Source organism: Mustela putorius, unplaced genomic scaffold (genome assembly GCF_011764305.1).
Source record: "Mustela putorius furo isolate JIRA1106 unplaced genomic scaffold, ASM1176430v1.1 tig00003858_pilon_pilon_pilon, whole genome shotgun sequence".
Classification (NCBI taxonomy): domain Eukaryota; kingdom Metazoa; phylum Chordata; class Mammalia; order Carnivora; family Mustelidae; genus Mustela; species Mustela putorius.
The window spans coordinates 49,246,946-49,274,914 of record NW_025422010.1 but is presented as its reverse complement, the minus strand read 5'-3'; the positions used below and the strand labels follow the sequence as shown (position 1 = coordinate 49,274,914).

General features: G+C 44.2%; 1 protein-coding gene and 1 long non-coding RNA gene across 7 annotated transcripts in view; one reads left to right on the top strand and one right to left on the bottom strand.

Moving 5' to 3' along the window:
• Positions 1 to 17,179, top strand: part of ATP8B1 (ATPase phospholipid transporting 8B1) — a 129,882-nt gene extending 112,703 nt beyond the window's left edge. Inside the window, exons 19-28 of the mRNA XM_004745551.3 lie at positions 170 to 281; positions 1,382 to 1,457; positions 4,656 to 4,788; positions 5,182 to 5,470; positions 9,190 to 9,413; positions 10,548 to 10,631; positions 11,403 to 11,648; positions 11,969 to 12,107; positions 14,426 to 14,556; positions 15,507 to 17,179. Of these exons, the coding sequence (XP_004745608.2) occupies positions 170 to 281; positions 1,382 to 1,457; positions 4,656 to 4,788; positions 5,182 to 5,470; positions 9,190 to 9,413; positions 10,548 to 10,631; positions 11,403 to 11,648; positions 11,969 to 12,107; positions 14,426 to 14,556; positions 15,507 to 15,731 (1,659 nt within the window). The 3' untranslated portion in view covers positions 15,732 to 17,179. The remainder of the gene's footprint in view (positions 1 to 169; positions 282 to 1,381; positions 1,458 to 4,655; positions 4,789 to 5,181; positions 5,471 to 9,189; positions 9,414 to 10,547; positions 10,632 to 11,402; positions 11,649 to 11,968; positions 12,108 to 14,425; positions 14,557 to 15,506) is intronic.
• LOC106005148 lies at positions 275 to 27,106 on the bottom strand. 6 transcript variants are annotated; one of them, XR_006602145.1, is made up of 9 exons: positions 26,876 to 27,106; positions 22,478 to 22,623; positions 19,626 to 19,706; positions 19,387 to 19,512; positions 9,166 to 9,405; positions 8,494 to 8,593; positions 2,123 to 2,247; positions 1,846 to 1,926; positions 1,454 to 1,693 (listed from the first exon to the last, which is right to left on the bottom strand). It is a non-coding gene; the product is annotated as an uncharacterized LOC106005148 (long non-coding RNA). The 6 variants fall into 6 exon arrangements; XR_006602146.1 differs by lacking the exon at positions 22,478 to 22,623 and having other exon boundaries at positions 26,876 to 27,105; XR_006602149.1 differs by lacking the exons at positions 1,454 to 1,693; positions 22,478 to 22,623; positions 26,876 to 27,106 and adding an exon at positions 275 to 780 and having other exon boundaries at positions 19,626 to 20,727.
• Between the last annotated feature and the right edge of the window lie 863 nt (positions 27,107 to 27,969).

Genomic DNA, 27,969 nt, shown 5'->3' with positions numbered 1-27,969 from the left:
GTGAAACACAGCAGCCTTTCCAGTAGCTGCTGGCCGTCTGCCCCTTCGGAGCACTGACTAGGGGGTATAATTAGCCCTTCTTCTGGTTACAGGTTGGCAGATTGCAATTACAGAACATTTTGAGCTTATTTGCTAATTCCTTTTTTTTTTTTTTTAATGTACATTCCAGCTACTGGGAGCGACAGCAATTGAAGACAAGCTCCAGGATGGAGTCCCAGAAACCATTTCAAAACTCGCAAAGGCCGACATTAAGATCTGGGTACTCACTGGAGACAAAAAGGGTAATTCCGCTTGTGGGGAAGCATATCTGTTAATTCATTAAATATTCATAGCTCCTATTTCCCTTGTCCAAGATGACTTTCTCAGACTTTCCATCCTGCACAAACACTGTCCATTTCTTAAGAAAACCTTCTCCATTACCCCAGTTCTCTTGGACAGCATCCTTCTGGAAACCCCCTCAGTAGCAGAGTTTATGTCTTATCATTGAGCTCCTGGGTAGACCATGCTGACTGGGATCAGTCTTAGGTCCCCAGCCAGAGGTGAGCTCCTCTGATGAAAGGACCATCGCTTTTGTCCCTTCCGCTCTCCCCAGCACTCTGCCATTATGTTGGACGCAGAATGGAACGATACAGAATGCTGATCAACTACTTCAGTTTTCTGACCCATTTTATTGCTTTAAAATGATTAATTAAAATTTTATATCCAAGGGATGATCTTATCTTTTAAATCCAAAGCTCAACCAGGAGTTGTTTGGCATGGCTTCCTCACTCCACAAGCCTCCTGCGGAAAATTGGATAATTTTTCTTACCTTACGTTGTTAATGGGTTACACACTCTGATAAGCTAAGGGAAGTCCTGACCTTAAACACATAACAATGGGTGGTAATGGAAAAAGGGGGGGGGGGATCTGCAGTAGGAGCTCTGTGTAAAGGTTTGTGGAAATAGTTATCTTTTCTTTTCTTCTATAACAGAATGATTAAACCACAGGAACTGACTGCTTAGTATTTCAGTGAACACTGATTTATTAAATAACCAGTTCATGTGTTTGATGATACAGTTCTTTTTATAACTGAGAAGTTATAAAAAATAAGTGGCTTCACTTATTTTATCACAGAAAAAAGAGCATACTGGCTTGAATCTATTTCATGACTGGAAAAAAAGTCTCATTACTACCTAAAGTCCATCATTCATCAACTGGAACAACACTTAATTTTAAAATTTTATTTATTTTTAGATTTTTTTTGTATTTTTATTTTTTATTAACATATAATGTTATATATTATATACCTGTTTCAGGGATACAGGTCTGTGATTCATCAGTCTTACATAATACACAGCACTCACTACAACACATACCCTCACTTAATATTTTTCTGTTGTAGAAACTGCTGAAAATATAGGATTTGCATGTGAACTTCTGACTGAAGACACCACTATCTGCTATGGGGAAGATATAAAGTAAGTAAAGGCAAAACTAGAGGCAGTAGACATGGCAGATGGCGAGAAATGAGAGCTGACTGTCCCCTCAGACAGCTTTCCTCACATTTAAATGAAGCAGGAGAACCCAGGTAGTTCCAAGTTACCATGATTTGACCTTATTTTGTGCAGACTTTAGAGTTAGGGGAGCTTGGGGCCTTTATTTACTCTTTCAGGGGCCATTTCTCTCCATTCCTTGGGGAGTCCTCCGTGCTTACCTGCTGACCAAAAAACAAACAAAAAAAAGAGATCAAGATGTTACTAGCCAATTAATCTGAATTCTCTCCATGTGCTGCCTTTTCTAAGAATTCTAATTTTGAAAGAAATACAGAAGGAAAGAATGCCACAATTTTGCTTGGATGAGATGTACCTCTAGGCTTGTCTGGATGGCGTGGGATACTTCAAAGCATAGCTTCTCCTGAACTCTTGAGAACCCAGGGGCACAGCGGACCTGGAAAGGCATCAGGAAGAGCCGTGTCCTGTTAAAAAGCTGAGAGTGTGTTGCACAAGTTCTTGGACGGTGCTATCTTGACAACTATATTTATTTCTCAAATCATTTCCTTACAACACCTCCCCCAGGCTGTCCCAAGGCCAGAAGCTGTGGGCAGACACACGTGCCTAGTCTGGTAGGATGATGAGGGACTTACGCTTGAGCTTAGCCCAAAGGCCGGGAAGTGATGAGATGATGAGGGAGTTGATGGTTGTGGTTCATCTTCTTTCTAATGATGGTGCTGGAGCTTTTGCGAGCTGTTCCAGGATACTGGGCACTAGGCTAAATTAGACAAAATTGGGTAGTTCTAACATCTAAATAGATCAGTTCTGTTTGCAGAAACCATGCCTCTTTGTGCTTTTTTAGCTTTTAAAAAAAATAGGGATAGACAAATAAATGCTAATACGTTTACGTAAGAAGTTTCCTGGTTTCAAGTGATTTGGCTAATGGCCAGATGGCCTTATTTCTCATAGATGGGGGCCTTAATAGAGTTTGGGTCTCTCTTTCTCAAGTGTTGAAAATTGGGCCCTGAGCTAAATTAGAAGGTAAAAATCTATGCAAGTAGCAAATTTTGTGAGCCTGCTGTTAGTTAGGTTAGGAGGGCTGACTCCATCTTTCTCTGTAGATGCTTCCTGAAAGGGTGATTCCTATATAATGGTTTGGATGGGGAACTTCCCGTTTTTTCTCTTCCAGCCTTTTAGTGATTTATCTTGATAACTCCTTAATTTCAACTTGAAAATGAACAGTTAATGTAGAAAAAAAAGTAATAAATACCCAATCCTCTAGGGTACTGGTTCTCAACCGGGGGTGATTCTGCCTTCCAGGGAACATTTGGCAATGTCCGGAGACATCTTTAGTTGTCATAATGCGGGGGGCGGGGTAGGGGCCAGGGATGCTGCTGAACATCCGATGACACAACGGACAGCCACACACAACGGACAGCCACACACAACAGAGAAGTCCCCGGCCCCGAGACATAGTAGTGCTAAGGTGGAGAACAGTGGCTGTGTGCGTGTCATGAGGAAAGCTCTGGCCTGAGAGTAAGGAGACCTGAGTTTTCATTGCCATTTTCCTATCATTTTGGTGCAGGTCAATCACCTCATGTCTCTTACTTGTAAAGGAAGAGTCTGGGTGAGATCTTTGTGGACCCTTCCACTCCTAAACTCCATAACTCATTTTTCTTGCACATGAATGTAGTATATGTGGTCTTCTCGATTACTTGTTGATATAAAGCACTGAGGATTTCTCAGAAGCAAACATAATTATATGTGGGAGTAAGCTGCTTCTTGCCAACTAGTAGCCACTGTTGATGATACACTGGGGGTTCACACCAGGTATTAAAATTCAGATCAAGATTGCCTGCCCTCTCCCATTGCTTATGAACACATTTTCAGCTCTGTCTTCCGTGAGCTGTCTTTGGCAGATAACAAAGCACCAAGCACATGGTGCCCCACAGAGGGAGGAATTAAGACTTAAAGAGATTATGTCATTGGATTTAAAAATGGGTAAAGGACTTGAATAGACTTTTCTCCAAAGAGGATATACCAATGGCCACCAAGCATATGAAATGATGCTCAACATCACTAAACATTAGGGAAATGCAAATTAAAGCCAGCATAAGCTGTCATAGTATATACCCTTTTAGGATGGCTCCTATCAAGACAAAAACAAGGCAGGGTGCCTGGGTGGCTCAGTCAGTTAAGCGTCTGCCTTCGACTCAGGTCATGATCCCAGGGCCCTGGGATCGAGCCCCACGTCGGGCTCCCTGCTCATCAGAGAGCCTGATTCTCTTCTCTTCTCCCTGCCTATGCCCTCTCTCACTATCTCCGTATCTCTCTTTTAAATAAACAAAATCTTTAAAACAACAACAATAATAACAAAAAACCCTAAAAACAACAACAAGCAAAAAATAACAAATGTGGGCAAGCATGTGAGAATTAGAACCCTTGTGCACTATTGGTAGGAAATAAAGTGGTGCAGCTACTATGGAAAACGGTATCATGATTCCTCAGAAAAATCACAAATAGAATTACCGTATAAAAAAAAAAAAAAAGAATTACCGTATGATCCAGCAGTCCTGCTTGTGGATATATATCGCAAAGAATTGAAAGCCAGAACTCAAAGAGAGAGATTTTCATACCCAAGTCCATAGCAGCACTAGTGACAATAGCCAAAAGTAGAAGCAACCCAAATTTCCATTGATGGAGGGATGAATGGATAAACAAAATGTAGTATAGCCATGCAATGGCATAGTCTTAAAGAGGAAAGAAATTCTAACATGTGCTACAATAGGAATGAACCTTGAGGACAGTGAAATAAGCCAATTGCAAAAAACAAAACAAAACAAACCCCAAATATCGTATGATTCACTTATAGGAGTTATCTAGAGTGGTCAAATTCACAGAAACAGAAATAAAGTAGTAGGGACCAGGGAAGGGGGAAATGCAGAGTTCGTTAATTGATATAGAGTTTTCAGTTTTGAAAGATGAAAAGGTTCTGGAGATTGGTTACAAAGCCAAGTGAATATACTTAATTCTACTGAACTGTATACATAGTAGAAATAGTTATGATAAATTTTGTGTGTTTTTTAAATCACAGTTTTAAAAAGATTATTTATCCAAAATATCTCACTGTCAACGGTCGGTTTACAGTCTTGTACTCTTAAAACACTTAAATTTCTTTCCCCCCAGTGCTCTTCTTCACACAAGGATGGAAAACCAGAGGAATAGAGGTGGTGTCTATGCAAAATTTGTACCCCCGGTGCATGAACCTTTTTTTCCATCTGGTGAAAACCGTGCCTTGATAATCACTGGTTCTTGGCTGGTACGTATAATTACTGTATCTGTACCTCTGGATTAAACTAAAGCAGTTCATTGTGGACTGATTTGAGATGGTTTCCCATATTAACTGCCAACCTAAAAATCTGTTAGCCTGCAAATGAATAGGAAATTTCCCGTTTGAGAATTAATATATGATCTAAAAAGGGAATCATATCACACTGCTAATAGTGGTTATCCCTGCCTCATCAATCAATGGGTCATTTTAATTTTCTTCTTTGTACATTTTTGTATTTTCTAAATTTTATAGTAAATAGGTTTTATAGTCAAAACAGTATCATCCATGATGTAACCCAAGAACCATCACATGATTAAGGTCTTGGGAATGACACTCTTGATATAAAAACGCAAATGGTTGTAATCCTCTGATTCCACCCAGAATGAGATTCTTCTGGAGAAAAAGACCAAGAGAAGTAAGATTCTGAAGCTGAAGTTCCCAAGGACAGAAGAAGAACGACGCATGCGGACACAGAGTAAGCGGCGTCTGGAAGCTAGGAAAGAGCAGCGGCAGAAGAACTTTGTCGACCTGGCCTGCGAGTGCAGCGCGGTCATCTGCTGCCGGGTCACCCCCAAGCAGAAGGCGATGGTGGTGGACCTGGTGAAGAGGTACAAGAAGGCCATCACGCTGGCGATCGGAGATGGGGCCAACGATGTAAACATGATCAAAAGTGAGTCTTGCCCACAGCCGGTGCCACTGGAGCTGCCAGAGAGAAGCAATGGCAGGGATGTTTGGGGGGTGGGGGGGGGTAGTCTTTCTGACTGTCGCTGCTTAGGCTTTCATAAAGAAGATGCCTGACAAAGGCCTTTCCGCATGATGACGACACCTATGACCCTGCCCTCAGGAAGCTCAGGCTACCCAGTAGGAGAGAGCAGGGAGGAGACAGTGCCACTTGGGAAGTGCCAAGTGGAAGAGGAGTTCCAGATGGGGGAACCGAGCCTTATTTGCTGCCCTCTTTTACATACGTGTGGATTTGTTTTCCTTCTCTTGCTACTTTTCCATATTTCCTTAAGGCTTATTAAAAAAAATCCTGCTATTTAATAGTTTTGCAAAAATCTCTGCCGAGCTTGGAGTGAATTCTCTTGGATTTTGAGAGCATTTTTTTTTTTCTTCTGAGCATCTTTTTCTAGGGCTTTCTTCTTGCTCTTGGCAAACTGGGTGACCAGGGTGACATACCTGGCACTGAAGCAAAGCTCCAACATGCTCTCATGAGCCTCCTGACCTTCCTAGAAGAGGGTCAAGGGTCGTTTCGCTGGTTGGAGCACCCTAGGTCTTCAAAATTGAAGAACCGAGTCCTATCACGCAGAAATACATTGTGTTCGTAGTAAAGTGTGCAGAACCAAACCCTCATCAACATGTCTGAATCCTGGGTTGGTTTTAAAAAACAATATTATCTTTGATGTCCCCTCCAGTTTTGTGGTATGATTAAGATGAACCGTTTGTTACATGACCACACATGTCCTGTTACGCTGGCTACTTTAACTGCATAATGTATAACTAGGCTTAATTCAGGCTATTTTGTAATTCATGTCTTTTTCTTTTCTTAGAGTCTCCTACTCCTCCTTCTCGATCTATTCTAAGAATATTCCAACTTTATCTTCCTCAGCAAGAGTCAGCTATGTGACGTATGTCTTCTTTATCATGTGTATGTCTGTGGCCACCACTAGTTGTCATTCGTCTCCAGTGTGTTCTGCATGTGTTCACCCTAGCATAGGACTGGCTTTCTTGCTCCAAATGCTATCAATTTCTTGCCCCTACAGCCGGTTCTAGTTCATTTTCCATTTGGGATGAAAATCAAAGAAACGCAGGTCTCCTCAGAAGTCCAAGTACTGATAGTGCCTTTTGGTACTTTAGAAAAACTGGCATCACTTTCGTCTGCATAAAAAATAGTATGCAGAAATGATATTTGCTTAGAAGGAAGTACAGTGAAATTTAAATGTCCAAATATCTGGCCATTTGTTAGCATGCTCCACGTTTAGTAGTGTAGCCCAGTGGACGTGGAGGGAATTGAAACCCGCCATATGGATGCAAGGACTCTCTAGGGCTGCCCGCCCTCTCTCCCTCTCTTGGGCTGGAAGAGGTCTGCTGGCTGGTGCCCTAAGAAGATCTAACACCCTAAGAAGGAACAAGCAGCATGAGAGGGGAGACAGAGGCAGAAAAGCGTGAGGACATGACGGGTTTGTTAAACTGCTATGAAGCAGCCTACCCATGAGGCATCTGAAATTCCATTTTTGAAGCTTCAGGAAAATCCAGGTGGCTATATTTAGATAATAGGGGGAAAAAAGTGTGGCCTTACAAAGTACATCTGTTCAGTTGCCTTGAATCCCCTGTGAGCTGAGGCTGTGTTCGTTTCACATACTGTCCTTGGTGTGCTCAGCAAAAAGGCTGGGCTGGACATCAGGGCCTGCGGCTGGCATTCCTCCTCCCTGGCCCCAGGACCTCTGCATATTTCCCTTTGTTGCTTGTTCGGGAAAGAAGGCCACGGTTTGGGAGGAAAGGGCAGTTTGGCAACCATGACTAGTCATAAGAATTATTTATGTGTTTTGAAAGAAATCATAAATATTGACTGAGACATGCAATTTATTCTATTTTTTAGAATTGCAAAGGGCTGCTTAAAACTTAGGTTTGGCCAAGTCACTGTGTTGCTTTGAATTTGCTGGACCTTGTATTCTGCCACCATGGCAGGATTTGGGGAGCGTCTTTCAGTTGGAAACCTCCTGAGTTGGCAGTCGCTCTTAGGTCTAAGCAAAAATACATTGTGTTCTCCAACACATGTTCTCTAATTGATGTCAGTACATCTTTACTTCCATGTCTTTTAAGACCTAGATAAAGTTCGTAATTCAACTTTTGGAAAAACAGATAAAAATTTGACTTTGATTTTTATCCATTCTGGAACCTTCCCCAGGAAAAAACTGTGCCTCTTAAGGTCATGGTGGGCCATAATTAAATGCTGAAAGTTTAATATTATCTTTGTTAAAATACTTTTGATTGCAAATATTAGAGAACAACTAAAGTAAGCTCAAGACCAAAAGATATTTATTTTAAAAACATAAAAAAGATGGGGGCACCTGCGCGGGGGCTTAGTTGGTTAAGTGTCTGCCTTCAGCTCAGATTGTGATCCCAGGGTTCTGGGATCAAGCCCACATCGGGCTCCCCCACTCAGTGGGGAGTCTGCTTCTCCCTTTGCCTCTCCTCTGCACTCCTGCTCTCTCTGTCCCAAATTTAAAAAAAAAAAAAAAGATATTTTGTGCCTCCCAAGAAGCCAGGCCTCAGAAAGATGCTAGAACCAGGACCTGGAACTGCACCAGGACCCCAGCTTCTGGTTTCTCCCTCTTTCTAGACTTCTTCACTTCTCTGCCCCTCAGGAGGGGGGAAAAAAATATATATATATATACACACACACACACACACACACACACACACACACACACACATATATATAATCTCCCACAACTCTAGAATGTACAGGTTAAAATTCCAAAGACAAATACGCCCAAATCTTAATTCCAAAATGTGAAAGCGACACTGATCGCCCCAGCTTGGGTTTTCAGTCAAGGTTAGTACAAGAACCAGACCCCGCTGGTACTTTAAGCAGGAAGTGATTAATACAAGGGACCAGGTGCTCATGAAAAGCTCTGGATGGACGGAAGAAAGCAGGTGCTAGCACGAGTCTCTAACATCTTAGTCACTTACCGGAGGAGCTTCTATCTTTGAGGCTCCTATGAAGGGCTTTTCAGTTGAGCAGCTTTTGTCTGTCAACATCCAGGCAGCTGGAGAGAGGATATGAACTGTGCTGCAGAAATGCCAAAAAAAGGAAGGGGTGCTGCTGAGCTCCAGCCCACATCGACTTCCACTTCAAGTGGCTCATCACAATGGAACCCAATTCACAAACAGAACTAGTGCCAGGGAGTCTGAGCGGTGTAAGGTTTTTACGTGTGTCCCACCTTTCCCATAGAACAAGGGTGGCAGGGAGGTTGGGAGGGCCAGTGTACAGCATCCGCTGCGGAGGACCTGTCTGCCCTCAGCCGGCTCAGTGGTGGCCAGGGACACAGGGACCAGGGACACACAGTCCGCACGGACTCCTGGGGTTGACCCCGTGGGTGGGAAGGATGGCTGACGCGCTGGGTAGATAATCCTAATGGAATTCGCCACCCGCCTGAGATCCTTCCACAAACACCCTTTAGAGGCCCCAGCATGTGTTCTTTTGGGCAACCCATATCTTGGACATCAAGTTCAGAAGCTCGGGTGGGGGGCTGGTGAGTGACAGTTTTCACATGTATTGTTTCAGGAATGTGTTTCTGTGTTTTGCTGTGGAAACATGTTCATCGCCTTAATGTTTCGCCTTAAAATTAGCTTAGGACTCACGTATGTGCTCCCTCTGCCCCACAGCTGCCCACATCGGCGTTGGCATAAGTGGGCAAGAAGGCATGCAGGCGGTCATGTCAAGCGACTACTCCTTCGCTCAGTTCCGCTACTTGCAGAGGCTGCTGCTGGTGCACGGCCGGTGGTCCTACATACGGATGTGCAAGTTCCTGCGCTACTTCTTCTACAAGAACTTCGCATTCACTCTGGTTCATTTCTGGTACTCCTTCTTCAACGGCTACTCTGCGCAGGTAACAGAATGATAATTCGTATTATCTGATGAGGAGAAGTCTTCCATAAATAAAACTCTACTTCCGAAAAAAACCTGTCCCCTTTGCGCTTGCGGTTTGGATGCTCTCTCTCTCTCTCAACAGTTGAGGCATGGATTGAGATTATCGATGACTTTTCTAAAAGGTTTCTGGTGCCTTAAAAAATAGTTTATTTTGCCTTCAGAAAGTTCGGGTTTGTTCCTGACCTACTGGCTTTTGTTATGTGTCTTTGCCTTTACCCTAGATTTTTTTTCCCCTGCGTCACCTTGCCATTAATAGCGAGAACAAATTACTCAACGCTGAACATATAAAATGATACCGTGATAGGCTAAAAGGATTATATAAATTTGGGATGATCATCAATCTGTTCTCTTTACCTGTTGATTTTTGGTTTTTGTTAGTGCTGAAATGGCAGTGGGGGACATACAGAATATGCTGAAATGGTGAAACAGCAAAAAAATATCATTAGTAACAATGAACCTAAAATCAATGCTTGTGGTTGTCCAAACTTCTGATGCCACAGACAGATGGTATCAGAAGAGCTTCCAAACCCGAGGGCCTGGGGCAGCCTTGAGCACAGTGAGGGCCTTCGTCCTGCTCCCCACAGGCCTGTGTGGAGCTGGTGGCGAAGAGTGAGCCCGGCTCCTCTCCGCCGCCCTGAGGACCCGTTTGTGCATGGGCCTGCTTACGCTTCCAGGAGCCCATTTTTCATATTCACATTCTGCATGTGATGTTTACATGGAAACGTGAGACTCGCAAAGCAAAGGAACATTTGAATGATACCTTACGTGCTTTTTGAACCAGTTTTTGTGTTACGTATTCTAATTCATTGATCAAGGGATGTAAAAAGGATCGGCACCAACGTATTTTCCAGCATTAGTCAAACAGAAGGGACTCCTTTTCCAAAACATGTTTTGGTGTGTATTCCCCCATCTATGTTGGAAGGCAGGTTTGTTTCTGTGGAGCGCTCTTTGATTCTGCCCGTTCCGTGGGATGTGGCTCCGGCAGAGGCCGCACACAGCCGGGGCCCTGCAGGCTCTGGGAGAGGGGGATGCGCGTGGACTAGCTGGGCAGTAGGTGCTGGTTGGTGACACAGCCACGGTCTTCTCCCCACAGACCGCGTATGAGGACTGGTTCATCACGCTCTACAACGTGCTCTACTCCAGCCTGCCCGTGCTCCTCATGGGGCTGCTTGACCAGGTAGGAGCCTTGTGCAGACGCGGACACTTCAGGCCCGACTGGGCCCGTTTGAGAAGTTAAAAGCGAATATTTCAGTGCATTCTTTTGGTTTTCATGGCTTCCCAAGAAAACCCTATTCTTGTCCTGTTGTTGAGCGACCAGGATAGCTGCTGTACTTCTGTATGACAGTGACAAAAGGGCATTTCTGTGCCTGGGCTGAATTCATGAACAGGAGAGTTTATTATCTCCCTTTTGGACACTAGGAGTTTCTTGTCAAGACACCTGACAGTATAGTCTGTCTCTAGAGGAGTGACTTTAAAATTGTTTTACTCTTTCTCCAAACGCCTGTGTTCAGTTTCCCAAATTAGTCCACATTTCATCCAGGAGCAGTTCTTTGTTATTAATGGATAAAAAGAATCATCTGGAATTAACCCATCAACTTGGATGTGAAAAGACTTTCTAAAAAAAATTAGAATATATGCTCCCAGGAGGTAAAAATAGTCTCCCTACTTTTTTTTTTTTTTTTGACATGACTATTTGCTTTCCTTCTCTGAGGAGCAAACTAATAGATCTCTACCTAGTCCCTTTCTTAATTAAATAGCAGATAACGGTGGACTGAAGTGAAGGGGTTGGTCTCTGCAAACTGTAACCATTCAGGACTTAACCTTGTTGAGGTTTTGCCTTCCTAAAACTAAGCTGAAACTCTCTGTGAGAGAGAAACTGGAATGGATCTCGGAGCTCTTGGGTCCTGGATGGCGCACAGCTATTTCCCGTGTGTTTTTTCCCTTTAAGGATGTGAGTGACAAACTGAGCCTCCGCTTCCCTGGGTTGTACATCGTAGGACAAAGAGACTTACTCTTCAACTACAAGAAGTTCTTTGTAAGCTTGATGCATGGAGTTTTAACATCGATGGTTCTCTTCTTCATACCTCTGGGAGCGTATCTGCAAACTGTGGGACAGGATGGAGAGGCGCCTTCAGACTACCAGTCTTTTGCAGTGACTATTGCTTCTGCTCTCATAATAACAGTGAACTTCCAGGTACGTGGCGTCAGTCGACTGTTCGCAGTATCCGTCAGTTACCTGCGTTTCTGTCCACGGACCAGTGTGTGCGTGCACCTGGCTCCCACTCTCCCTCCCACTGAGCCTCGGCCGCCTTACAAAATGCAAATGCTGTCTGCACGCCTTACACCGAGCACATTTCCTGCTTCTTGCCTGAGCCAAGGATAGTTTTTGATTGTTCGGTATTCAAGCCAAATCATGCCCAAGTTGTTGAATTCTATTTTCAGAATCCTTAGATTCTTTATTCCTTGGTAACTCCCTAAAAGTGAATGCTCTGTTTTTCTCTGGTTTTTCTACAGATTGGCTTGGATACTTCTTACTGGACTTTTGTGAATGCTTTTTCCATATTTGGAAGCATTGCTCTTTATTTTGGCATCATGTTTGACTTTCATAGTGCTGGAATACATGTCCTCTTTCCCTCTGCATTTCAATTTACAGGTTGGTATTTTCTAAATTCCAAAAATAAAGGTATAGAAAAGTGTTACTGGTTTAGACTCCAAGGTAACTTCTAAGTAATAACATGACGTGGAAGTTATTGCTAGTGAAAATTAATGTCCTGACTGGCAACTGAATGACGGTGGTGGGCTGGAGTGTAGGGATAATGTGACAGGAAAAAAGCAAAATTTAAAAATTTGATATAACTGCATCTGTTCAGTTAGACAGGAGGTCCCACCTCCAAATCTAATACTAGTATGTTCCTGGGAAATCGAGTATGCATGTAATGCTAGTAGCATGATAATATAATGTTTCCAAAGAACTATCTGGAAATATGTAATGAACTATAAAACTTCTCATACATTTGGACCCAGGATTTCCACTTGGGGAAAACACCTAAAGATAATACATACCAATTTCTGGAAAAATCAATTTGTACAAAGATTATACCACTGCAATTCGAATTGTTTTTTTAAAATGGAAAGAGTTCAAAGATCTAATAATATTATAGTAGCTAATCAAGGTATGAGTCCCATATGATGAAATTTTAGAATTCAGAAGTGGAAAACCTATCACATCATTAGAAGAATGTATTCAGAAGGGCCCCTGGGTGGCTCAGTGGGTTAAACCCTCTGCCTTCCGCTCAGGTCATGATCCCAAGGTCCTGGGGTCAAGCCCTGCATTGGGCTCTCTGCTCAGCTCAGAGCTTGCTTCCCCCCATTTCTGTCTGCCTGCCTCTCTGACTACTTGTGATCTGTCAAATAAATAAATAAAACCTTTAAAAAAAAATGTATACAGAGCAAGAAGTAAACTTTCAGAAATAGTTTACAGCTGTATAAAATAGGACAAATGATAAATGCTAGAATGAATTTGAACTATTTCATACATATTATAAATTTTTAAATATCATGAATTAGAATTTACAAATTTCTTAGTTTATTAAATACAGTAGCTTGGATTCACAATGAGGAAAAAAGTCCCCATAAACTAGTTTCCCTGTAAAAAATTAGTTTGTTTTCTGGTTTTTTTTTAATGGCCAGCTGTAAAAAGACATTTGCTGTGGTAATAACCCTTTATTCGGGAGTGAGGTCATTTTTTTGATGATTGTTTCTCTTCACCGACTCTGTGTTTTAAAAAGCTTATTAGTACCCCATTACTTAAAATATTCCCAAAGGGAGGGTGTGTTTTTTATTTAGCAGTGTAAAAACACATTTAAAAAATTAAGGCCACTACTTTTATAAACTTACAGTGTAAGTACAGGGAACACTGTGATAGATTTGGCTCTAAGGGATGTTAATTATAAAACTGGGTAGTTATATATGATTATCTAGTTGTATGAATTATTACGTTCTCTGACATAAATTTGCTGCTGAACTGCAATGGAAAAAGCAAGGCTCTAGTCAGATGGATATAGGGTTTAATTTAGGAGTTGCCACGGCTAGTTGTTACCCCGGGAAATCTTTACTTCTCCACAACTCAATTTCCTTGTGTGGCAAGAAGGTTACTCTTCATCCCTCAGAGGTAATGAAATGGCATGACCTGTATAAAACACCCGCCATAAGGGCTGTCATACTAATGGCAGGGCAAGTTGCTACTGTTACTTGGAGTTTCAAACTATAAATTGGAAAGTAAATTCCTGGAAAAACGTATTAGTACAGATGGCCTAACTTTGCATTTCTACTTAATGCAATGTCAACAAACACTTTTTTTCCTTATTTAGTTGTTCAGTGATGTACACTTGCCTTCCTCATTTTGCTTTGCCTAGCCCTATTTTTAAAAAGATGTCATTTATTTATTTATTAAGATTTTATTTATTTGACAGAGATCACAAGTAGGCAGAGCGGCAGGCAGAGAGATAGGAGGAAGCAGGCTCCCTGCTGAGCAGAGAGCACGATTTGGGGCTCGATCCCAGGATCCTGAGATCATGACCTGAGCCGAAGGCAGAGGCTTTAACCCACTGAGCCACCCAGGTGCCCCAAGATTTTATTTATTTGACACAGAGACAGCGAGAGAAGGAATATAAGCAGGGGGAGTGGGAGAGGGAGAAGCAGGCTTCCTGCCCAACAGGGAGCCTGATGTGGGGCTCAATCCCAGGACTCTGGGACCATGACCTGAGCTGAAGGCAGATGCTTAGCAACTGAGCCACCCAGGTGCTCTGCTTAGTCCCGTTTTTAAAATGTTCATTCCTTCAGCAGTGACGGGATGTTCTGGGGAGGCCAATCTGTGAAAGTTTACCACAGACAATCATTTAAGGCTTAAGGAATGTTCACTCTGCCCTGAGGATGAAGGGCCCCTGGGATTCACTGTCCATGTTTTTACAGGCACAGCTTCCAACGCCTTGAGACAGCCATACATTTGGCTGACCATCATCTTGACCGTTGCCGTGTGCCTGCTGCCCGTCGTCGCCATACGGTTCTTGTCAATGACCATCTGGCCATCAGAAAGTGATAAGGTACAGAACAAATAGTATTCTCCTCATTCTGAGTGCCCCTCACAGAAAGCAAGGCCTGTCCCCAAAGCAGCTTTGCTGCAAAATTCTAAATCCGTGGCAAGTTTGGTGTGAACATTTTTTAATACTACTTCTGTTTAACTCCATCTTGCAAATAAGTCCTTTGGGACTGGGATTTTTGTTTGCATGCTTTTTATTTTAAACATTATCAAAGGGAGAATAGTATAAGGAACCCCATAGGTCTATCCGCTCAATTTAACAATTATAATACTAACATTTTTCCCTGTGAAGAGGTTGGGGTTTTCTTCATTTCAAGAAAAATGCCCCCTCTTCTGGCAGGATCCTCTGAGCTACAAGTTGTCCAAATAATGCACCCCTTCAGCTCGCACACTGACTAGCAGGCTTGGGGCACTGAGCACCTTAAGTCATCTAAGGGGACTGAGTGCCTTAATGTCTGTTAGAAAAAGACTGGGGTTCTTTCCATCGCTCCCCTCTGCTATCCTTGCTAGAGCTTCAGCTTGGAGCTGGGGGTTGGCTGCTGCAGTTCTGGGCATCTCCCGACACCTCACTGGCCACAGGAGGCCAGAAGCTTCCTCAGGAGCCCCGGAATGGGGCATGAGGGGCCCCCGCCCACTCCTGGCAGGCCTCTGGGACCAGACCCCGTCACGTGGCGGGTCCTGGCCGGTGCTGAGCGAGGCAAGTCCCGGGTCCTGCTCCTGGGAGCGCCATCCAGTAGCGTAGGCGAGTGGCATTTTCGGCTCCCGCTTTCTGGCTGGCTTTCTGGCTGGGAGACCCTGGGAATGCCCGGAACCTCTCTCTATCAGAGGAGGCCGGGGCCGCCGCCCTCCAGGAGACAGCTTGGCCCGCATCCAGGTTAGCGCCCGCCCGGTCCCCCTCCGCTGTCACATGCCGTCCCACGCCGTCCCACACCTCCGTGTCTCTGCCGCCCGCAGATTCAGAAGCACCGCAAGCGCTTGAAAGCCGAGGAGCAGTGGAAGCGGCGGCAGCACGTGTTCCGCCGGGGCGTGTCCTCCCGCCGCTCCGCCTACGCCTTCTCGCACCAGCGCGGCTACGCCGACCTCATCTCCTCCGGGCGCAGCATCCGCAAGAAGCGCTCCCCGCTGGATGCCATCATCGCCGAGGGCACCGCCGAGTACCGGCGGACCGTGGAGAGCTGACGCGCCTGCCCCCGCAACGCCGGGTACAAATGTCTATTTTTTTTTTATGGAAAGATTCTCAGGACTTTTTATAAGACAAGAAAACCCTGAATTTGTCACGAGGATGTTAAAGACCACCGCCTTCATCACAAGCTGCTTGGGCTGCCGGACTGTTGCAATAGCGAAGGATACCTTCCCAGGTCCTGTTATTCACCTGTGTTCTTTATGATTCAAAGGGAACCTGTTAATCCAGTCTCCATCTAGGACAACAGAATTAGGAACTGTCTTCTATTTCAATTCAGATGGTACTCGGAAAATCACATTCAGATCATCCCGTCTGGGACCTTCAACACGAATTTCCAGGGGCTGCTTTCTTCCCCATAGGCTACCTTTTTAACAAAGATCTTGTATTTATAATGGCAAGGACAAAAAAATTCATGAATGTTCATCACCTGGAAGCAAAGTGGTCCAATGACTTTTTCAGAGTTGATAATGAACTGCGTGGTTTCCTCTTCTCATATTTGTTTAATAGCTCAAGGAAACCACTTCACATTTCATAAGTACAAGCCTTCCATCTGCTAAGTTTACTACCAGGTTAAAAGTGTGCATCATGTACGTTTACTCTTACTTTCTATATTATTTTAGCCACGTCCTTCCCTACTTTCATTTTTAAAAGATGTGTTTAAATATTTATGGGCTTTTTAAAAAAGTCCTTGAAAACTAAGGGCATCAGTGATAAATTGTGATTTTTTTTTGGGTAAAGCTTTCTTTTGAAAAGCAAACTCTATACCTGCCTATATATGTATTTTATAAGGGACTTGTACAGAGGCCTCATGTTTTCACTTGTCTTATGTCTTCAGAGAAAAGGCTGTTGGCAACCACATTTTTCAGACTAACAGTGTACCTTCAAAAATTAAAATTAATTTTAAGCAATTATGGAAACTATCCTCAAAGAGTCAAAAGTTATTTTTCTAGAGGCTTTTCTCATTCTGTTTTTCACACATCAGTTTCCATATTCTAATGAAGATACAGAAGTGTTTTCAATAATTCTGTTCTTTACCATTAGGCTGTGAATGTTCCCAATATCTGTCCCCTTTGAGTTCCTATAAGAAAATCACAACATGTATATAGTTCGTTTTCTAGGTATGATGAAAGAATGTATGGGTCTTTATCCTATGGAAGTAAATTTCTGGAAGTTTACAACTTTATCTTATAAATTAAAAAAAAAACTAAATTGTTTTTTCTTTTGTTTGGTAAAGCAAAGTTTGCTTGTATAATTCTCAGTTTTCTCTCCTGTTTTGTGAATTGTGGGAAAAGTCGACAATGCAAATGTGTCAAAGACTTATACTGTTGGGTGCGATATTAACAATTTTAAAATGCAAATTGCTTTGGATAAATTATTTCTATATTCTGTAAATCTGAGATTTAATGTATATTTTTGTTTAAAAAATAAATGCTTTAGTAAAATCTTTGGAAAGTATCTTTTAAGTAGGGGATATGACAGGAGCTAAGGCCTACAAGGTTGCTAAAGAAACACATGGGTCCTCTTGCAGTGAGAAATAAAAGTTGGGGCAGGTGCTACGTCTTAGCAGAGATGGGAGAGAAGAAGTCCTCAGACTGTAAAAGGCTGGCGGATGTGGATTAATAATCGGCAAGGGCAACTGTGTCCAGACAGGGTACATCTTTGGATACTCAGGTAAGGCGCAGTTTTTAAAAAATGACCTCAATTCTGAAGGTAGAATAAAAGCAAAGGTAACCTTTGACCAAAAGTAGGGGCTGGGAAGTGAGTAAATGATCAAAGGGAAATTAAGGCGTTGAGAGGCAGGAGAGCAGTGAGAAGAGGACCTGAGGCTTGAGGCTGGGGGAGGGCAGAGCATGACCGGCCGGCTACAGGATGGACAGGTTGCTCCGGGACACTATGGAAAACTGTGACCCACCAAAGAAATGGGACTATGCCACAGACTTTTTCCAGAGAGAGTTGGGGGGGGGGGGGGGCGGAATCTGAAGCAGATTCAGCGCCGCCCAATGCAGGGCTGTATCCCAGGACCCTGAGTTCAGGACCTGAGCCAAAATCAAGAGTTGGATTCCTGACCGATGGAGCCACCCAGGCACCACAGGACTATGCCACAGAGACAGGGGTTCTCTGTAGAGTAACATCCGTGGGGACTTGTCTGGGAGGCAAAACAGACAGCAGGTGATGAGAAAGCCCCTCAGCCTGGGTGCTTTCTAAGGTGGAAAATTAGGACCCCCCCCCTTTTGCTTATTCCACAATTGACAGCTGGCTTCGGGAGCAGAACTTCATGTCTGTATCAGAGCAGTCCTTTCGAAATGGGGTGAAAGGACATGGGGCAGATCAGACTCTGCAAGAAAAATTGTATAAGAAAAAGTTCTGAGCAGACATTGGATATAGTCCCTTAAAAGGTGGGGGGGGGCACTTTTCCCCCTAGGATGCCCTACTGTATTTAAAGGGGTTGAGGAATATATGTGTGTGTATGTGTTTTTTGTTGTTGTTGTTGTTTTTAATTTACTTGACAGAGATCACAAGCAAGCAGGGAGGCAGGCAGAGAGAGAGGAGGGGAACGCAGACTCACTGAGCAGACAACCCAATGCGACACTTGATCCTAGGACACTGGGACCACGACCTGAGCTGAAGGCAGAGGCTTTAACCAACTGAGCCACCCAGGCACCCGAGGAACATGTTTTCAATCAAAGAGCACCACCTAAAGGTTCTTACTGACAATCAATACCTGAAACTATTCAGTAATGATATCCAACGAGGATAAAGTAGTTCTTAAAGGACTCCAATGTGATAGCAAAACCAAATGTGCTCCAACGGACTCTGTATTTTAGCAGTTGTTGCCTTCATGTGATGTAAGTGAAACTTGGGAAAATTATAAGACAGCTTTTTTTTTTTTTTTGAAGATTTTTATTTATTTGTCAGAGAGAGGGAGAGAGAGAGAGCACGGGCAGACAGAATGGCAGGCAGAGGCAGAGGGAGAAGCAGGCTCCCTGCTGAGCAAGGGTCCCACGACCCAATCCCGGGACGCTGAGATCATGACCCGAGCAGAAGGCAGCTGCTTAACCAACTGAGCCACCCAGGCGTCCCATAAGACAGCTTCTAACAGTCCCGTCAGAATCTGCTAGACTGTTAAGGCTACAGGGGGCACCTGGGTGGCTCAGACGTTAAGTGCCTGCCTTCAGCTCAGGTCATAATCCCAGGGTCCTGGGACTGAGTCCCGCATTGGGCTCCCTGCTCAGCAGGAAGTCTGCTTCTCACTCTCCCATTCCCCCTGCTTGTGTTCCCTCTCTCATTGTGTCTCTCTCTGTCAAATAAATAAAATCTTTAAAAAAAAAAAGTTATGGCTACAATAAAACATCTGGTGCATTTGTAATTACAAAAAGGCCTATCAGAAAACACTGTAAAAATGACTTCTTGACTTAAATTGACATTTCTTTGAAGAAGATCTGTAAGTGGCCAAAAAGTGTATGAAAACATCCTCAACAACATTAGTCCTCAGGGAAATGCAAATCAAAACCACAATGAGATACCGCGTCACATCCACTAGGATGACTATCAGTAGAAAAGGAAGGATGCGTGGCTGTCTCAGTCAGTAGAGCGCGGGACTCTCGTTCTCGGGATTGTGAGTTCAAGCCCCATGTCGGGAATGGAGCTTACCTAAAAGGCCGGGGATGGGGCAGGGAATACTTGTTCACAAGGACTGTGGAGAAACCGGAACCCTCATGGTCTGCTGGTGGGAATGTGAAACGCTGCAACCACTGCTGAAACAGTCTGGCGGTTCCTCTGGAAGTTAAACAGAATTACCATATTAACAGCAATTCTCCGAAGTGTATACACATATACACACCGCAAAACCTTGAACACAGGCACTCAAATATTAGCACGTGAATGCTCACCGCAGCACCACTCACAACATCCAACAAGGGCAGAATCACCTCAACGTCCATCCACAGCGGAGTGGATACACAAAATGTAGGCTATGGAGAGAACAGAATATAATTTAGCCATTAAAAGGAGTAAGGCCAGTTCAAGATGGAGACGTAAGGCAGATTCTGAACTCACTCCCTTCCACGGACACACCAGATCCACAGCTACATCTGGAATGATTTCCTTCAAAAACAGAAACAAAAGCAGAGGGACTCGTAACTTGGGGCAACCCCCCCACACCAAGGTGGGGAGGCAAGGCAGAGAAGCAGTCTTGCTGAAAACCCCACCTCCAGCATTGAACCCCATATCGGGAAGCCCAACTTTTAAGACCCACGCCTGAGAAATAAGGCCCTAAAACTTAGAGCTTTGGAAACCAATGAGCATTGCATGCATGAGGCCTGAAAGGCTAGCGAGCAAACTGAGAAATGGCTCAGGCCCCTGGCTTCTCCCTCACACTACAGCCCAGCACAGGAGCAGCCAGACTTGACATCAAAGAGGCTTTCTGCTCTTAAAAGCATCGGCTTGAGAGGCAGGCATCTCACTTAACACATCTGGGGGACTGCTGGGTACTCTCCCAGGATGGAGGCCAGTGGACATTTGGTTAATCTCAGCACCACCTTCACACTGCCCTCGCCGCTGCCCTCCAGAGCACCAGTATCTCCCAGAGGAGAGCTTTTCATTGCCTCTCATACCATTTTTACACCTGGCACCCCAGTTTTTGCAAGCACCCATCCAGTGGACACCCCTTGATCGCCTGGCTCTGGGGGCAAGCAGGGCCTGCATTCCGGGGACCGCACGACTATATCAATCAGATACAAGATCTCGGCTGGCTGCCAGGGTCCTGCACAGCCAGCAGACCAAAATAAACACCCAGGCTCTCTGTGATGTGCTTGTCCGGCAGCATGGGCCCAAAAGGGGCAGGCCTCTGGTTTGGCACACACCTAGAGTCCGTATCTCCCAGAAAGGAGTTTATACCCTCACCTGGTGCCCCAATTTTCGCGGATGCTATGAGGTGACACCTCTAGATTGCCTAGCACAGGTCACACATGACTGTAACCAACAGAGAAACGAGTTTTTTTTTTTTTAAAGATTTTATTTATTTATTTGACAGAGAGAGAGCACAAGTAGACAGAGAGACAGGCAGAGAGAGAGAGAGAGAGGAAAGCAGGCTCTCCACTCAGCAGAGAGCCCGATGCGGGATTCGATCCCAGGACCCTGAGATCATGACCTGAGCCGAAGGCAGCGGCTTAACCCACTGAGCCACCCAGGCGCCCCGAGAAACGAGTTTTTAACTGCTACCATTCCCAGAGCACAGCCATAGGCAAGTCTGAGGAGCCTCGTTTTCCTGTGAAAGAGGCCCACGAGCTCATCTCCACAGCTACGTCAGAGGCTAGGCTTCTAAGCCAGCACACATCTGAGGGCCGTCTGTGAGCCTTTCCAGAGGCCTCAGAGGACCAGCTTTGTGTTCTCCTTCTGCCGCGCTCTAGCGTGTCAGCATCGCCCAGGGGGCAGTGTGTATACGGGTCTGGTACCAGTTTCTATGTCCGAGGCCTTGACTGCTGTGGACAGTTACCACCCAGTGGACGGCCCTTCACCACCTAGCTCCGGTGGCCCACAGGATCTGCATTCCTGTGGCCCACTAGACTGTAACAGGTGGGGAGGCCAACTGTGGCCTGCTACAAACTCCAGGACACCACACACACACACCACACACCGGCTAACACCAACCCCCGCCCCCCACTCTCTGTGATAAAGGACTATTTGCTGGTCCTGGAGCTCTGGCCCGAGGGGCAGGCTTTTGGTTTGATGAAGACCTAGGGAGTGAGCTTCTAAGATGCTGTCCTGGGACAGAAGTCAGGAGATGCCCGCCTGTGCACTCCACCCGCCTTCCTTCAGACTGCTGGTATCCTCCAGAAAGGAACTCATACAGTTGTCTGGCACCCCAATTTTTGTGACTGACACTCAGGAGACACTTCCAAGGTACCCAGTGTAGGTAGCCCCTGGGACTTAATGCTTGCTGTCCTGTAGGGCTGTATGTATTTGTAAGGTGCTGCCCTAGGGGTCTTACAATCAGCCTGAATCTAGGTGCTGACATAGATCCTCCTCTGTGAGGCAGCTAGCAGATATAATCAATGAGCTGAAAAATAACCAGAGAGGTTCAACAGTAAACTAGATGAAGAAGAAGAAAGGACAAGTAAACTCCAATACAGAGCACAGAACTCACCCAATCAGAGCAGCAAAAACAAGCAAGCAAACAAAAAAACCCAACCCTAGTGTAAAAAAGTAGGTAACTTATAGGGCTTATGAAACAACATCCAACAGTCCAACATGTGCATTACAAGGTTCCAGAGGAAGGAGGAAAGGGGCAGACAGCTCACTTGAAGAAAGAACAGCTAGCTGAAATTTCTCTAACTTGGGGAAGGAAACAGACATCCAGATCCAGGAAGCCCTGAGAGTTCCAAATAAGAATCTGAAGAGACTCAAACCAAGGCACATTATAATTAAAATCTCAAAAGTTAAAGACAGGAAAGAATTTTAAAAGCATCAAGAGAAAAACAATTTGTTATGTAAAAGAGATTCCCCCCATTAGACAATCAACAGATTTTCAGGAGAAGCTTTGCAGACCAGAAGGGAGTGTCAGGATATACTCAAAGTAATGAAAGGAAAAAACCCTTCCAAACTTTCAACTAAGAATTACAGTGCCCCGCAGTGTTTCAATTCAGAATTTCAGGAATGATAAAGAGATTTTCAGACAAGCAAAAGCAAAAAGGAATTCATCACCACCACACGGGTCTTAGAAGAAAGCTTAAAGTGGGGGCACCTGGGTGGCTCGGTTAAGCCTCTGCCTTCAGCTCAGGTTGGTCTTGGGATCCTAGGATTAAACCGAGCCTCAAGCGCGGCATCGAGCTCCCTGCTCAGCGGGGAGCCTGCTTTCCCCGCCTCTCTGCCTAGTTTTGATCGATCTCTCTGCCAAGTAAGTAAATAAAATATTTAAAAAAAAAAAAAAAAAAAGCTTAAAGGTACTTCTATAAGCTGAAATGGGAGGGTGCTAATTAGTAACAGGAAAACACAAAAGTATAAAATCTCACTAGTGAAGGAAAATATACAGTGAAATTCAGAATCTAATATAAAGGTGGTGGATTGATATTTTTAAAAAGCTTGTATAGTGGGGCAACTGGGTGGCTCAGTTGATTAAGCCTCTGCCTTCGGCTCAGGTCATGATCTCAGGGTCCTGGGATCAAGCCCCGCATCAGGCTTTCTGCTCAGCAGTGAGCCTGCTTCCCCCTCTCTCTGCCTACTAGTGATCTCTCTCTCTCTCTCTCTGTCAAATAAATAAATAAAATCTTAAAAAATAAATAAATAAAAGGTATTCAAACTTAAGTTATTATCAACTTAAAATACACTGTTACTAAGTTAAGTGTAAGCTTCACAGTAACCACAAAGCAAAAAGCTATAGTTGATACACACTACTTCAAATGTAAAAGAACTAAATTCTTTAATCAAAAGACAAAGAGTGGCTGAATGGGTAAAAGACAAGACCCATCTATATGCTAAAAAGATTCACTTCAGATATAAGGACACAAGCAGACTAAAAGTGAAGGGATAGAAAAACAGTCCCTGCAAATGGAAACAGAAAGAAAGCGGGGTGGCTATAATTACATCACATAATATAGACTTTAAAACCAGGGCTATAATTAGAGACAAAGAAGGTCATTACATAATGATAAAAGGATCACCCACCCAAAGCACATAGCATTTGTAAATATATATGCATCCAAAAATAGTAGCAACAAAATATATAAAGCAAATATTAACAGACATAATGAGAGAAATAACCAGCAACACAAAAATATTACAGTATTTTAATACCCCAGTTTCATCAATGGATAGATCATCCAGACAGAAAATCAATAGGGAAACACTGGCTCTAAAAATTCCATTAGACCAGACAGATATAACAAATATATATAGAACATTCCATCCAAAAACAACAGAATATACATTCTTCTCAAGTGCACAAATAACATTATTCAGGAGATTACATATTAGGCCACAAAACAAGTCTTAATAAATTTCAGAAGGTTTAAATCATACCAAGCATCTTTTCTGACCACAATGGATGAAACGAGACACCTATTACAAGAAGACGACTGGGGGCGCCTGGGTGGCTCAGTGGGTTAAAGCCTCTGCCTTCCTTGGGTCATGATCCCAGGGTCCTGGGATGGAGCCCCGCATCCGGCTCTCTGCTCTGTGGGGAGCCTGCTCTTCCTCCTCCCTCTCTGCCTGCTTCTCTGCCTACTTGTGATCTATCAAATAAATAAATAAAATCTTAAAAAAAAAAAGACTGGAAAATTCACAAATATATGCACATTACACAATATGCTACTGAACAACCAATGAGTCAAAAAAAAAAAAATCAAAAGTGAAATAAAAAGTGCCTTGAGACAAATGAAAATACAAATATCAAAACCCATGGGATGCAACAAAAGCAGTTCTAGGAGGGAAGTGCAGAGCAATAAACAATTACCGCAAGAAACAAGAAAGATCTCAAACCAAACCAAACCAAAACCAAAACACCTAACTTTACACACCACAGAACCAGAAAAAGAGGAACAGAGCCCAAACTCAATAGAAGGAAAAAACAAATACAAAAACAAAGGTCAGGGCACCTGGGTGGCTCAGTGGGTTAAAGTCTCTGCCTTCAGCTCAGGTCATGATCCCAGGGTCCTGGGATCGAGCCCCAGAGCCCCACACCGGGCTCTCTGCTCAGCAGGGAGCCTGCTTCCTCCTTTCTCTCTCTGCCTGCCTCTCTGCCTACTTGTGATCTCTGTCAAATAAATAAATAAAATCTTAAAAAAAAAACCAGACAAACACAAAGGTCAAAGCAAAGATAAATGAAATGAAGACTAAAAAAGCAAAGGGAAAAAGATCAATGAAACTAAGCTAGTTTTGGGGTGCCTGTGTGGCTCAGACAGTTAACCTCTGCCTTTGGCTCAGGTCATGATCCCCATGTCCTGGGATCCAGCCCTGCATTAGGTTCCCTGCTCAACAGGGAGTCTGCTTCTTTCTCTGTCCTTCACCCCATGAATACATGCACTATCTCTCAAATAAATAAAATCTTTAAAAAAAAAAAGCTGGTTTTGAAAAGATATATAAAATTTACAAATCTTTAGACACACCAAGAAAAAAAGTGGTGCCACAGAAATACAAATGATAACAGAATACTGTGAAACTTATACTCCAACAAATTGAACAACCCAGAAGAAATGGACAAATTCCTAGAAACATAAAGCCTACAAGACTGAAGAAACAGAAAAGCTAAACAGACCAATTTACTAGTAAGGAGACTGGAGCAGTAATCAAAAAACCTCCCAACCAACAAAAGTCCAGGACCAGAGAGCTTCACTGGTGAATTCTACCAAATAATGCCAACCTTCTAAAACTCTTTCAAAAATCAGAAGAGAAAGAATACTTCCACATTCATTTTATGAGGCCAGCATTATTACCCTGATAGCAAGCCAAAGGACTATACTACAAGAAAAGAAAATTACAGGTCAATAAACTTGATGAACATAGATGCAAAAATCCTCAATAAAATACAGGCAAACAAAATTCAAGAACACATTAAAAGGGCTATACACAATGGTCAGGTGCGATTTATTCCAGGGATGCAAAGGTGATACAGCACCCACAAATCAATGTGATATAGCACATTAACAAAATAAATGATGAAAATCATACAATCATCCCAGTAGATGAAAAAGAGCATTTGATAAAATTCAACATCCATTTTTTTTTAAGTTTTTTTTAGAGATTTTATTTATTTGACAGAGAGATCACAAGTAGAGAGGCAGGTAGAGAGAGATGGGGAGGCCGACTCCTGCTGAGCAGAGAGCCCAAGGGCTCTATCCAAGGACCTGGAGATCATGACCTGAGCTGAGGGCAGAGGCTTAAGCCACTAAGCCAGCCACGCACCTCTGTCTTCACCTTTCTTAAACGCTATCCCAAGTTCCCATCATACCCAAGACAATCAGTGAAGAAACTAGCCCAAGCTGATGCTAACTGTACTTTTAGGAAGAAACGGTAGGCTGGACCATACACAGCCTGGTGGGTCTGCATGGGCACATCGCGGGGATCCTGAGAGCAAAAGGAAATCATGGAAGGTTGCCAACGGAAAATAAAAATGGTTGGGTTTATTTTTTTAAGTATTCTCCTGGGCTGGAATGGAGATTAGCCTGGGGAGCTGTGGAGACCCGCAAAGGAGTTGTCAGGAGAGAGGACACTAGTGCATTGTCCTCGAAGGACAGCAGAAGTAGGTGTTGAATAGGGGAAGTTGGAGGGCAGGAAGGGAGGCCAGCCCAGAGCTCCTAGTCAACAGCCTGAAGCAAGAAACAAAGTCCTTTGCTGAGAGGTGAGGCAGTGAGAAGGGCCTGCAGATTTGTGTGCTGAATCCTGAATTCCTGAGACTTTCAGGAAATGAAGAGGGAGGGCGTGAACGTGGAAATGGGGCGGGGAAAGCCTCAGCAGGTTGGTCCGAGGCTTGAAGATGTGAATCGCGCAGAATCATGAAACAAGAGATTAACAGTGATTAATTAATACCATTTCTAACCTAACACAGACGGCTTACTGGATGCCAACCATATACTAGGCATTTTGTATACTTGATCTCATAACAACCTTTCCAGATTATCATTTTCAGGTGGAAAAATCTGTGGCTCAGGGATGTGAAGGAACCTGGTCAGGGTCACTGAAGCAGAACAGAAGAGTCTGGTATCCTCTGTATGTATCCTATGGTTTAGAGCCCCAGCTGCTGAGTTTTCATCATTCATTTCCTTACAGGAAAGCGTCTAGCAGGGCTTTAGAATGACTTTTCCTTTTTTTTTTTTTTTTTCTTTTTTTAAGGGAGAGAATATAGATTCGGTGCTTATAAACGGGCAGTTCACAAACATGAAGCCTGTAAATCACTGAAATAAACGAACGAGCAAACCTAAGCTCTTAAACTTTACAACAAAAGGAAAGTTACGTTTACAATTGCTTAAACTGAAGTTTCATCGTAATCACTCCCACTTTTTCTTTGCAGTTTCGAGCCGGTTTTAAACAGGATTGAGATTTTTGGATTGCTCGACCACTCGCTAATTACCAAAACCCTGGGCCTCCCCTGCCCCCCTGCCGCCGTTCCGGGCTTGAGAACAGGTAAAGGAGCCTCAAAGGTGCTTACAGCAATGTTTGCCTCTTCTCTCTCCGGAGACTCCTTTGAGGAGCAAATCGCTAGGTGCACAAGAGTACACTATAGACACTTGAGGGTTTGCACCGAGAGAGTACCGTGAAGGCAGCGCTCCCGCGGCAAGGGCCGGTCCCGGAGCGTCCTGCCACACCTGGAGGTAATGGGTGGAGCCACGAGGCAGGACCAGGTGAGCGAGAGGCGGAAATGGCCGGAAACGACATGGCGGCGCCGGCGTCGTGCGCCCTGAGTTCAAACAGGCTGTCGGCTACGGTGGCCCATGAGGGCCATCACAGTGTTAAGACTTAGACTCGCATCTAGAGACTGGAGAGAAGTGGGAGTCAGCCCAGACTGGGACAACCCTGAGAGGGCGCGGGGACTGACAGTCGAGGACCACGAGAAGGGGGCGGCCCCAGCTGGCCAGAGTCGGGTGAGGAGACAGAAGAGCAATGCCATCCATTTTCATTTCATTTCATTTCATTTCATTCATTCAGTTTGTTCTTGGAAGTGACCCCTTTACGTGACACTGCAAGGAAAGTTCTGCTTCCTTGAGACTGTCAGCCAAACAGTGCATGAAGGGCAGTCCAGATGAGGGTTTCTTAGTGCCGCCTGACTGATGCAGCCAACCTGTGGCAAGGCAGCTGGGCGAATAAATACCCCGAGCTTACTGTCCTCTCTCTTGCTCTCCTGCTGTGCTCCCCTCTAGCTGTATTTGACCAGAAGACAGCACGTGGATGCAGTCCCCATCAGTCAGCCTCTGGGGGCCCAGGGCAGGGTGAAGAGGAGAACTTCATCCAGCTGGTGGCAGGCAGCCCCCAGGATGGTTTTCACTGAGCCTCACCTCCTGGTTTTCTCCTCTGTGTAGTCCTCTCCCGTGTTGTACGAGGGTTGGTCCATTTGACCAAAACAGTAAGTAGAAATGATGAAATGTCACCTCACTAATCAGGTGACAAGAGGCACCGCAGTTTGGGAAGGCAGCTTTCTAAGATGGCCACATCGACCTCACCTCCTAATAGGCATGTGCTGGTGTAAAACCCTTTCTTTGAGTGTAGGCTGGATCAGGTGACAGGATTCCAATAAAGCAGCATATG